This window comes from Hypanus sabinus, chromosome 3 (genome assembly GCF_030144855.1).
Source record: "Hypanus sabinus isolate sHypSab1 chromosome 3, sHypSab1.hap1, whole genome shotgun sequence".
Lineage (NCBI taxonomy): Eukaryota > Metazoa > Chordata > Chondrichthyes > Myliobatiformes > Dasyatidae > Hypanus > Hypanus sabinus.
Window position 1 is genome coordinate 5,673,965 of NC_082708.1, and position 12,302 is coordinate 5,686,266.

At 43.8% G+C, this 12,302-nt stretch overlaps 1 protein-coding gene across 1 annotated transcript in view; it reads left to right on the forward strand.

The window, feature by feature from the left end:
- Positions 1–336: 336 nt before the first annotated feature.
- Positions 337–12,302, forward strand: part of inppl1a (inositol polyphosphate phosphatase-like 1a) — a 188,493-nt gene continuing 176,527 nt past the window's right edge. Inside the window, exon 1 of the mRNA XM_059963612.1 lies at positions 337–630. Within this exon, the coding sequence (XP_059819595.1) occupies positions 437–630 (194 nt within the window). The 5' untranslated portion in view covers positions 337–436. The remainder of the gene's footprint in view (positions 631–12,302) is intronic.

Genomic DNA, 12,302 nt, shown 5'->3' on the forward strand with positions numbered 1-12,302 from the left:
AGGTGCGCAGGAAACATCTAATCGATAAACGGAGATCTTTGGGACAGACACAGTTTAACATGAAAAGTTTGTTAGGATATCACTGCCGTTGTAAAGTATATAAGCGCGCATTTAATGTTCTGAAAAGCATTAGACTTTTCGATACGAGTTTTTTGTTGGGATATAGTGGGTCTTATTCCACCACAGTAGGTGGCGGCAATGCGCCTTGTGTTGGTCTGACAACCACCACTAAACTTCACAAGAAGTTGTCGTGAAAGTTTTCTCCAGCGGGCGCGCACGCAGGCGGAGGAGCGCGTGTCCGCATCGCTCCCGCGCACGCAGGCGGAGCAGGGCGCGCGCCCGCTGGCGGAGTTCAGACTCTCGGAGCGGGGCTCCCGGGGCCTCTCCTCCTGCTCCCGGCGGATCGGCGGCCTCGGGCCTCCCCGGGCGGGGGTCGATGGCGGGCGGCGTCAGCAGCCCCGGGCCCGGCTCCAGCCCCGGGCCCGGCCCCGGCTTCGGCTGCGGTCTGTGGTACCACCGGGACCTGAGCCGAGCGGCGGCCGAGGAGCTGCTGGCCCGGGCGGGCAGAGACGGCAGCTTCTTGGTGCGGGACAGCGAGAGTGTGAGCGGGGCCTACGCGCTGTGTGTGCTGTGAGTAGCCGGCCGGCCCGGCGGCACCGGGTCAGGGGTCCCGGTGGGTGGGGTGTCCGCTGCTGCAGAGCCAGGAACCCGCCGCAACTTGGTGGCAAACTGCAGGGACGAGAGTGTCTGCACCCTCCGGGGGCTTTAAACCTCGTCAACTGTAAAACTGTGCACTATCAACCTGGCACAATGTAGGAGATGATAGTACAACGTTGTCCTGTTGATCCAACAGCTAACTTGGAAATTAACTGTCAAAACTTGCAGCGTCAAGTTAGTCTAATGTGGAAGATTATCTGTTAAACACTGAGGCAGATGTGAAAGATTAACTGTCAAACGTTGCAGCTTCACACTAACGCAACGTGGAAGATTTACTATTAAGAGTTGCGATCTGAAATCTGCAAAAGGTGGAGGTTGATAGGTTCTTGATTAGTTAGGTCATCGAAGGTTACTGGGAGAAGGCAGGAGAATGGGGTTGAGAGTGAAATAGATCAGCCATGGTGGAATAGTGTAGCAGGGCTGAATGGTCTGTTTCTGCTCCCAGGTCTTATGATTAAATCGTACAGTTAGTGATGGGAAGATTGGAGCATTTGAACAGGAACTGACAAAGGTTAGATCTTTGAAAATAGGATTATCTGGTTAAACCATGTCTAATTATAGAATAATATCGAGCTGAAACGATTCAGTTAAAGAATTTGTTCCAACTTGTGTAACCTCTGGTAAAACTTATCGCTTTAAACTTAAAAAATTGAAAGAATACTAAGCATAAAAGCAATCAAGGATAAAACACTTAAAATACTATGAATTTTAATATCTGGTTCTGAAGAGTGCTGTATAATGTTAGAAATAGAAATTTTAATGCTTTTAAAATTAATAGCATTTCATTTAATAAAAATGCTTAATGGTAGTTAAATTCTAGTTATAGATTCCTGCAAATTGCTCTGTATAAAATGATGTTTTATGTTGAAATATTATTTCATTGCAATTTATATTTTGAGATAACTGAGTGTTGGGTGTGTGCTGAGCTAGTAATAACTTTGAGCAGTTTAATATGTTGCTATAAATTGTTCTGTAGTTCCGTAATTTGTTTAGTAACTCAGCCGTTCTTAGAATGTGAACAGTCAAAGCCCCATGCCTCAAAAGTTCTGTGACTGTGCTTCGCATTTGACGGATGTTTGAGAACAGTCTTTGTTCCGAAAGTGAAGATTGCTTTGAGGGGGGTGATGTGATTGATGTGGGTTACGCTGCAGAACTTTCCAATTAGAAGTTGACTTTACTGACTTGAGAACACCATTACATATGCCAAGGCAATTTTGTATTGAATCAAAATGCTACAAGTTTTATTCAGATTCTTTTTATTCCCCTTCCCCTTTCCTCCTCTGCATTTCCCACTCAGGCCTCTTGCCTCTTCTCCTCATCTGCCGATCACCTCCCCTGGTTTCCCTTTCTCCCATGCTCCACTCTCTTGTCTTATCAGATTCCTTCTTTGGCCCTTTACCTTTTTGACCCACCTGGCTTCACCTATCACCTTTCTAGCTTGTCCTCCTTCCCATCCCCCACCTTATTCTGGCATCTTCCCCTTTCCTTTCCAGTCCCGATGAAGGGTCTTGGCCCAAAACATCGACTATTTATTCCTCTCCATAGGCGCTGCTTGACCTGCTTAGCTAACCTTTCCTAAAACATTGTAAAATTTGTTGTTTTGAAATGGGATTAATTTATAGAGTCCTGTTGGAACTTGATCTAGTTCTGATGAAGGGACTCCCTTCTCCCCACCTTCTTATTCTGGCCTCTAACCCCTTTCTCTCTAGTCCCGATGAAGGATCTCAACCTGAAACGTCAACTGTTTATTCATTTTCATAGATGCTGCCTGATCTGCTGAGTTCCTCCAGCATTTTGTGTGTCCAATCATAAAAATGAGAAAATCTGCAGGTCCTGGAAATCCAAGCAACACACACAAAATGCGGGAGGTACTCAGCAGGCCAGGCAGCATCTATGAAAATGAATAAACAGTTGACGTTTCAAGTCAAGATCCTTCATCAGGACTGGAGAAAAAAGATGAGGAAGTCCTCCCCTCCTCCTCTCCACCTTCGTACTCTGGCTTGTCATCTTTTTTCTCCAGTCCTGATGGGGGGGGGGGTCTTGGCCCAAAACGTCGACTGTTTATTTTTTTCCATAGATGCTGCCTAGTCTGCTGAGTCCCTCCAGCATTTGGTGCGTGTTGCTCTCAATTTCAAGCATCTGTAGAATCTCTTGAATTTATTGAGATTTTGGCTGAAGTTATTTTGTACTTGCATCCACACAATCATTAGTATTTATAGCTTCTGAAGGTTTGGCACATGAATCCAAGTTGTTGGGGATTTCTGTTTAAATGGTTCTTCCATTCCCAAGCGGACTCCGCGTATCCTGTACCATGCCTGAAATGCTGTGGTTCAGATCCACCTTTTTCCTCCATGTCACTACTCCCAACTCTCTATAATTACAGGAAATTCCACTTAGTTCTGAATACAGCCTCACTATTTTGCAAAGTGAATTCTTGCCTCTGTGTGCAAGCACACTTACGTGATTACATTTGGAATTGTAACTCTGTGGAGGTGGGAGTGGGGGGTGATGATTTGTATCTGTCTTTCCAAAGGGCATCAAAGTGCCAGCCTTTGCCAATTTGCAGTTGGCTTTACCACCCATGTCTGGGCAAAGAACCGAGCAGGCAAAATCATTGAGGACATGACACACCCAACAATCTGTCCTTTCCAAAAGCTCCCTTTTAGAAAGCACTACAGGGCTTTTAAAACAAAAACCATGCAATCTTAAGCTGTGGAGGCCGAGTCACTGGGTATTTAAAGTGGGGGTTAATAGGTTCTTGATTTGTCAGTGTGTCAAAGGTTATGGGGAGGAGGCAGTAGAACGGGGTTGAGAGGGATGATAAATCCTTCCCAACAAAACATGGAATGGTGGAGACTTTGGCGAAATGGTGTAACTCTGCTCCCGTGTCTTACGGTTTTAAACATTTCTTACCCCCGGCAGTTAATCTGATCGACCATTCTAGGGAGCCCCACACCCCCCTCTATCTATTACCCCCATCACTGCACTGTAAACACTTCGATTAACTTTTTATAATGCTGCTTATATTGTAAATACAGGCTGGTATTTATGCACATTTTATTCCATATCTGTACTTCTAACTTTATTTTTGATATAATTCATTAATTATAATTGTTGAATGTTGTTGCTTGTTACACCCTGACCAACACACCACAGCAAATTTCTAATACATATATAAATGTATGCGGTGAATAAAGTTGATCCTTTCTGTGTATTTTTTATTTACGCAATTTGTCTTCTGTATATTGGTTGTTTGCCTAGGTATAGTTTTTTGTAATTTTATTGCATATCTTTATTTTCTTGTCAATGTCAGTAAGTAAACAATCTCAAGGTAACATTTGTGTGCACTTATATTAAATTTTGATCTGTTACTTCCCTCTGCTTTACGCGTATTAACTTGTCCTATAGTTCCTCTGTCATACCATCATAAATCATCATAAGTAAGCACTGGAAAGTCGAAGGAAATTCATTATCAATGTACGTATATGTCATGATACACTACCTTGAGATTCATTTTTTTTTACAGGCATTTACAAGAAACCATCAGGCTCTTGAACCAGAGGGGATAACTAATAATGAAGTACATATTAATAATATACACAATAATTTACCACTGTACAATAATGTGCAATACTAATGCACAAAATAATAGAACAGACCATTGTACTATGAAGTGTGCGCTCCTGTCGCACATAGATGAACTGTTGTACATGCTTATTGCATTTGGTAGGAAAGATCTTCTGTAACGATCCTTGTGACAGTGGAGTTGAATGAGTCTGTTTGAAAGAGTGCTCCGCTGCTTATTCAGAAGGTCATGGAGAGGATGTGCCAGGTTGTCCATAATGGATAACAGTTTATTTAGTGACCTCCTCTCCACCACTAACCAAGATCTGAATCAGTACATAATGACATGTACGTACATTGATGAGTTTATTTAGTCTTTTTGCATCACCAGCACTGATGCTGCTCCCCAACATAAAGCCACAAAGAAGACCGCACTCACTACAACAGACTGGTAAAAGATCTCCAACATCCTGCTGCACGCATTGAAGGATCTCAGGATATACCTGAATCAAAGAGCCTTTTTCGTGTCGAGCACCTTTGCTCCATGCGCAAAAAGCTAATAGCCATTTCAATTCCAGTCCTGATCCCATTCTGTCATGTCAGTCCATGGTCTTCTCTGCTGCCATGATGAGGCCACTGTCAGGTTGGAGGAGCAACAGCTTATACTCTGGGGAGCCTCCAACCTGATGGCATGAGCATCGATTTCTCCAAATTCTGGTATTTCTTTTCCATTTCCTCCTCCTCTCCTCTTCTATCCCCAGTCTGGACCCATGTTACCTCTTCTACTCACCTGTCTGTCACCTCCCTTCCCCTTCTCCCATACTCCACTCTCCTCCTTCAGAACTTTTACCGTTTTGACCTGTCATCCTGCAGCTTCTTACTTCATCACCCTCTCCACCACCCCCAGCTTCACCGATCACCTGTCATCTTGTCCTCCTCCTGCTCCCCCAGCATTTTCTCCCTTTCCAGTCCTGGTGTCTCAGCCCATAACTTCTCTTTATTTCCATAGATACTGTCTACCTGTTGAGTTCCTCCAGCACTTTGTGTATGTTGTTTCTTTATTTAATCACCCAGCCCTGTGCATTTGCAATTATTTTTAAATGGTTCATTGTCACTTTTGTTTTAATGGCTGTAGAGTGGATCTCTGTGCCAGGAGAGAGTAAATTAATCCCATCATCACACAGTTTCATAAAACTTGCAATGATGTAGAGCTTCTGTTTTCTATAACTCTGGGGTTATTTGATGTCATCCACACCTGGGGTGAGATTAAATTTCCTCGCTGCTGTGTGTTTTTTCTTGTGTTTGCATAACAAGCAGAACAGTTTACCTTTGCATCGTTGATGAGCGGGAAGCAGAACTGTGCGAGGGGAGTGCACCTTCTGCGTCTGTTGACAATGTGCCTGTGGTGTGATGTGTCAGTCTGGTCGAGCATGTCGTGTTTAACTGGTATTCATATAAACGTTGTTTATCTGATGCTGCAAGTAAAATTTTCATTGCAGCTACAGAAATGATAATAGACTCAACTTTGACTTTGAAATCCTCATCTTTGTTTCACTGTGAACGTGATGTTACTGTACAACTCTGTAAAATGCTGCTTAGGACACAGCTGGCATGCTATGTGTAGTTCTGGTCAGCACTCCATAATACATAGGAGCAGAATTAGGCCATTCAGTCCATCAAGTTTGCTCTGCCATTCCATCATGGCTGACTTATTCTCCCTCTCAACCCCACTCCCCTGCCTTCTCCATGTAACTTTTGATGCCCTGTCTAATCAAGAACCTATCATCCTCCACTTTAAATGTACCCAATGACTTGGTCTCCACAGCCATCCATGGCAGTGAATTCCACAGATTCACTAACTTCTGGCTAAAGAAATTCCTCCTCATCTCTGTTCTATATGGACACCCCCCCTTATTGTGAAACTGTGCCCTCTGTTCCTAGATTCCCCTGCCAAAGGAAAAATCCTCTCCACATCTACTCTATCTAGACCTTTTAATATCCCATATGCTTCAATGAGATTTTCTAGCGCCCCCCCCCCCTCCCACCTGCATTAATCTAAACTCCAGTGAGAACAGGAACAGAGCCATCAAACACTCCATATGCATGAATCCTTTCAATCCCGGGATCAATATACGAAGATGCACCTGAAGGATGCTTGCTTAACCCTCTGATCAACTGTCTCTACACTCATTGTGTGACTTTGCACACCTCAAACATCTACAAATTTGCCAATGTTGGAGCATCCATAAGACATAGGAACAGAATTAGGCCATTCAGCCCATCCAGTCTGCTCTGCTCATTCCATCGTGGCTGATTTATTATCCCTCTTAATCCCATTCTCTTCCTTTCTTCCCATAACCTTCGAAACCGGGACTAATCTTACCGGCACCACAATAGTGTAGCAGTTTGTGTGACGCTATTACAGTCAGAGCATTGGAGTTTAATCCTGGCATCCTCTGTAAGTAGTTTCTGCACATCTTCCCTGTGGTATGTGTGGGTTTTCTCCAGGTCCTCTGCTTTCCGCGAGTCAAATGCTGACAACCCTGACTTAACCCTAACCTAAACACAGGCCATCTTACAATGACCAATTCAACTACCCGCTACATCTTTGCACTATAGGAGCAAAGTGCTATGCTACTGTGCTGCCCAGTAAGATTACTAAGGACGCCAAGCATCCTTGAGGTGTGCCTTTGTATTGAATTATATAAGAACATAATAGGAGCAGGAGTAGGACATCTGGACAATAAGATCACAGCTAATCTGGCCATGGACTCATCTCCATCTACCTGCCTTTTCCCCAGAACCCCTACTTCCCCTACTATGCAAAAATCTATTTAAATCTTGCATCCGTCCCACAATGTTAGGGAGTAAAAGTCTTTGCATTATGACTCTGTAGTAATGTACAAAGATGTGAATTTAAAAAGTCTAATGGCTTGCAGAAGGAAGCTGTCCCATAGCCTGTTGCTCCTGGCTTTTATGCTGCAGTACAGCTTGCCAGACGGAAGCAGCTGAAACAGCTTATGGTTGGGGTGACTGGTGTTCCCAATGATCTTCCAGGCCTTCTTTTTGCACCTGCTGCTGTAAATGTCCTCAGTGGAGGGAAGTTCACATGTTGTCCGTAGCACTCTCTGCAGTGCCCGGCGATCAAGGTTGGTACTGTTCCTGTACCAGGCGGTGATACAGCCGGTCAGGATGCTGTCAGTGGTGCCTCTGTAAAAGGTCTTGAGGATTTGGGGACTCATGCTGAACTACTTCTGACACCTGTGGTGGAAGAGACACTGTTGTGCTTTTTTTGCCACACAGTGGTGTGTACAGTCCAGGTGAGATCATCGGTGATGTGTATACCGAGGAACTTGAAACTCAACCCTCTCAACTGAGGATATATTCGTCCTGGGAAGTCAGGTCAAGATGGCATCAGCGAACTCCGATTCATTGGGTGACATCTTCCACCTTTTCTGCGCCTTCTGCTTATCCTTTATGTCTTAAATGTGTTTGGAAAACGATTGGAGCCTGGACCTACAGTTTGGTGTTCAATTGATTGATCTAGCACTCTGCTGTCCCCAGGACAATTTTAGGAGAAGACCGTGAGCACAAGCTGCCCCGAACAGGAGACCAGAGACAGGGCGCGGGCATTTCTCGCCGATCAAGGTGTTGAGGAAGATTGAAACATCGAGACAAATGCAGAGGAGGCCGAGTCGGGCTGGCATTCGAGTGGCTGCATTGGGCTGGAGGTCATTCCCCTCGGGAAGCCTAGTCCCTGTGGGAGGACTGAGTTAGAGCTGTTGGCTCTCTTTGATACAGACGGAGGGTGCTTTCGCAATTCTGAGACACCTAACTATTGTTGGTATGGACCGTGGTTTCTATTGGTCTCTTTCAGTTTTCTTGCGTTTTCTTTCTTGTTGCTGATTGGCAGGTAGTACATTTTTGGGTGACGGAGGGGTTGAGTGTTTTTTGCAAGGGAGTTGCTTGGGGGTTTAGGAGTTTGATGTTTTACTTGCCGTGTCCAGGTGGGCGATATGTTAGTTTTTGTGTGAGGGAAAGGTTGGGGGGTACGAGGAGGGTTAGGAGTTTGATGTTTTATGTCCCGTGTCTGGATGGGCGATATGTTAGTTTTTGTGCAATGGAAAGGTTGGGTTTGTGAGTTCTGTTTATTTTTATTTTTCATGTGGGGGGGGGGGCTTCAATGACTTCCATCATTTTTCTGTATTTTGTGTGCCTGGAGCAGAGGAATCTCAAGAGTTGTATTCTGCCTACATACTTTGATAATAAAATGAACCTTTGAATGAAAGGATTAATGGATGTGGAGTGTTTGATGGCTCTGGGCTTGTACTTGCTGGAGTTCAGAGGATTGAAGGCAGAATCTCATTGAAATGAATTGAATATTGAAAGGTCTAGATAGAGTGGAAGGGGAGAGGATGTTTCCTGTGGTGGGGGAGTCTAGAACCAGAGTGCTCAGCCTCAGAATAGAGGAATGGCCATTTGGAACAGAGATGAGAAAGAATTTCTTTAGCCAGAGAGTGGTTAATCTGTGGAATTTGTTGCAATAGACAACTGTGGAGGCCAAGTCACTGGGTATATTTAAAGTGGAGGTTGATAGGTTCTTGATTAGTTATGGTGTCAAGGGTTACGGGGAGAAGCCAGGGGAATGGGGTTGAGAGGGAAAATAAATCAGCCATGATGGAATGGTGGAGAAGACACTGGGCTGAGTGGCCTCATTCTGCTCCTCTCTCCTATGGAAAGTGTGGATGTGGATCAGGTCCAGACAGAAAAGATAGTTTTATTCTGAACTGTGTTCAGCACAGACATTATGGGCCAAAGTCTGTTCTTCTCCTGTACTGTTCTAAGGAATGTGAAATTATAGAATCTCGTTCCAGGGGGAAAGATGATTTTTGTGGGCACCTAGTTGTGTTCTCTATATTCTACCCTGGCACCCATCCCACAATCTCTTTGACCCTTGATCATCAGGGAGGAGGTCCAGGAGCACCAGGACTAGGACTGCCAGACTGGGTAACAGCTTCATCCCCCAGGCTGTGAGACTAATGAATACCCTGCCACCACCGGACAGCGAATTGTTTACTCTTCACACACTACATGCATTTTGAATTATATTTTATTAACTTGTTTATGGTAATTTTTGGTTTCTTTGCTGTTTGTGATATGTTTTGTGGGAGCTCTATGGTCTGGAGGATCATTGTTTCATTTGTTTGTATGCATATACAGTCTGATGAGAGTAAACTTGTAATTTGATGTGTCATGCTCTGTTTTTCCCCAGGTGTGGAGATGATTGTTTATAAGTAATTTACTGTCAAATTGTTCCTCAAATGGGAAGTATTCTCTGGAGGTTAAAGTAATGTTGATTATGTTCTGTCATGTGAAAAATAAATATGATAGATAGACTCTTTCCACTGACGAGAGGATGGTTACCATGAAACACAAATATAAGGAAAAAACAGCCAGGGTCAGATGTAAAGTACATATACAGTGGTTTCCAGTTAACCGGCCCATCTGTTTATTGGCACAGCTGCTTATTTGGGATAGCTCTTAAAAAAAACAGGTGTTGATCTGGAATATATCTGTGATTTCCTTCTTTTATTTGGGACACTACACCGCTTAATTAGGACAGGAGCCAAAGTTTCTAACCAGCTTCAGATGCATGCACTTGTGTGGCTGTTAAAGACTGTGTTGTGCTCAGAGCGTCAGTTGCGTAGTCTGTGATTTTTGTTACTGATAGTTGGCGAGAAATAAGCAGTAAGACAATTCAGAAATGTTTTGTTCACTACGGTTTCAATCAGAGTGAAAATGAACTATTTCACTTCAACAAGTTAGGATCTATGAAGAATTTGAAGATATCTTGCATGTTACAATGAAAATGGATATTTGGAGAATGCAATTGTCAAAAACATTGTATGAAGTCAGACACCAGGTGTCTGTGCTGATTTTGTTCATTTACAGTCAATCAAAAGAACACAGCAGCTTGTTGGTTGTCCACCGTCTCTGCCAATGACACATCCACCAACGTGCAGAGACTTTTTAAAATGGAAAAGCTGTTACACTGGGACAGTTCCACTCTTTTGACTTGGAGATCTGGGCCCAGTCTTCTCAGTACTCATCACTAACTGGTGTCCTCCTTGGTTGCAGTGGATAGCCATGACTTCTGTACCTCGTCATGTCCTTCGCTCTCCATGAAGTGTTGCAGAACAGCCTTCCTGGCCTTTGGATATCACTGTAGATCTCATCTGCCTAGTCTGCCAGAGCTGACTTCTCACGCTAGGACAGGCATGTCCCTATCTCACCAGGTTATATGGCCCACCAGTTACCCTCACCTGGTTTAACCCACCTTTCAAAGCGGTGTACCGGGGTGTGGCTGCTGTCGCATGCAAACAGCTACTTGGAGCTGATTGCCCTGTGGGAACCAAAGGTGAGTGAGTTGTCCCAGAATGGATATGCTAAGCCTCTTAATAAGAGGTTCTACCCCTCCCTGGATCGTCATACGCGGCAACGTACACTGAATGAATTCCTCTGTTAATAACTATTAGAATCAAATACACAGTGGTGTAGAGTTATGTCTGCTTGTCCATTGGATGTTTCCTGCAGGCTGTCATGTTAAGTAATGTTTAACTTCCTTCCTAGTTCTCATTATTGATTCGGATGATGAAAGGTAGAAAAACAATCAGATGCTGTGCATTGTCAGCGTCTCTTGAATTGCAACCGCTTCCCTTCCCAAGCCTCAGAATATTTAAGGAACCACGTTGACGTAACAACTGACCCTTTAAGTCGACAAACTGCTTGCTACGCAGAGGCGAAGACGGTTTTTTGGTTAAAGGTTAATGTATTTGTCAAGTGTACATTGAAACACATAAATAAATCTTTTTTTGTGTGTGTCAAATCAAATCAGTGAAAATTGTGCTGGGGACAGCTCACAAGTGTTGCCACACTTCTGACAGCAAAATAGCACGCCACAACTACTGACCCTAACCTGCATGGCTTTGGAATGAGACCATAAGACATAGGAGCAGAATTTGACCATTTGGCCCATTGAGTCTGCTCAGCCATTTCATGTTTTAGAAAAACACAAAATTATGAAAGGGATAGATAAGATAGAGGCAGGGAAGTTATTTCCACTGGTAGGTGAGACTAGATTTAGGGGACATAGCCTCAAGATTCGGGGGAGTAGATTTAGGATAGAGATGATGAGGAACTGCTTTTCCCAAAGAGTGGTGAATCTGGAATTCTCTGCCCAAAGAAGCAGTGGAGGCTACCTTATTACATACATTTAAGACAAGGATAGATTTTTGCATCGTGTGGGATTCAAGGGTTATGGGGAAAAGGCAGGTAGGTGGAGAAGAGTCCATGGTCAAATCAACCATGATCATATTGAATGGCAGAGCAGGCTTGATGTGTCAGATGGCCAACTCCTGCTCCTATTTCTTATGTTCTATGTTCTTATCATGGCTGATCCATTCTTCCATTCAGCCCCAATCTCCTCCCTTCTCCACATATCCCTTTATGCCCTGTCCGATAAAGAATCAATCAACCTCTGACTTAAATATACATAAAGACTTGACCTCCACAGATGCCTGTGGTAAAGAATTCCACAGATTCTTTACTGACTGGCTAAAGAAATTCCTCCTCATCTCCATTCGAAAAATATGCCCCTCTATTCTGAGGCGGTGTCCTCTGGTCTATGACTCTCCCACCTAGGAAACATCTTCATATTGACTATCAAGGCCTTTCAACATTCAATAAGTTTCAATGAAGTCACCTCTCATTCTTCTGAATTCCAGTGAATACAGGCCCAGAGCAATCAAAAGCTCCTCATATAACAAGCTGTTCAAACCAGGAATTATTTTTGTGAATCTTCTTTGAACCCTCTCCCGTTTCAGCACATCCTTTCTAAGATAAGGGGCCCAAAACTTCTCACAATACTCCCAAGTGAAGCCTCACCAGGGCTTTTATAAAGTCTCAACATTTGTGGAATGTGAATGGAAACTGGAGGAAACCCGGATAGTTACAGAGAAACT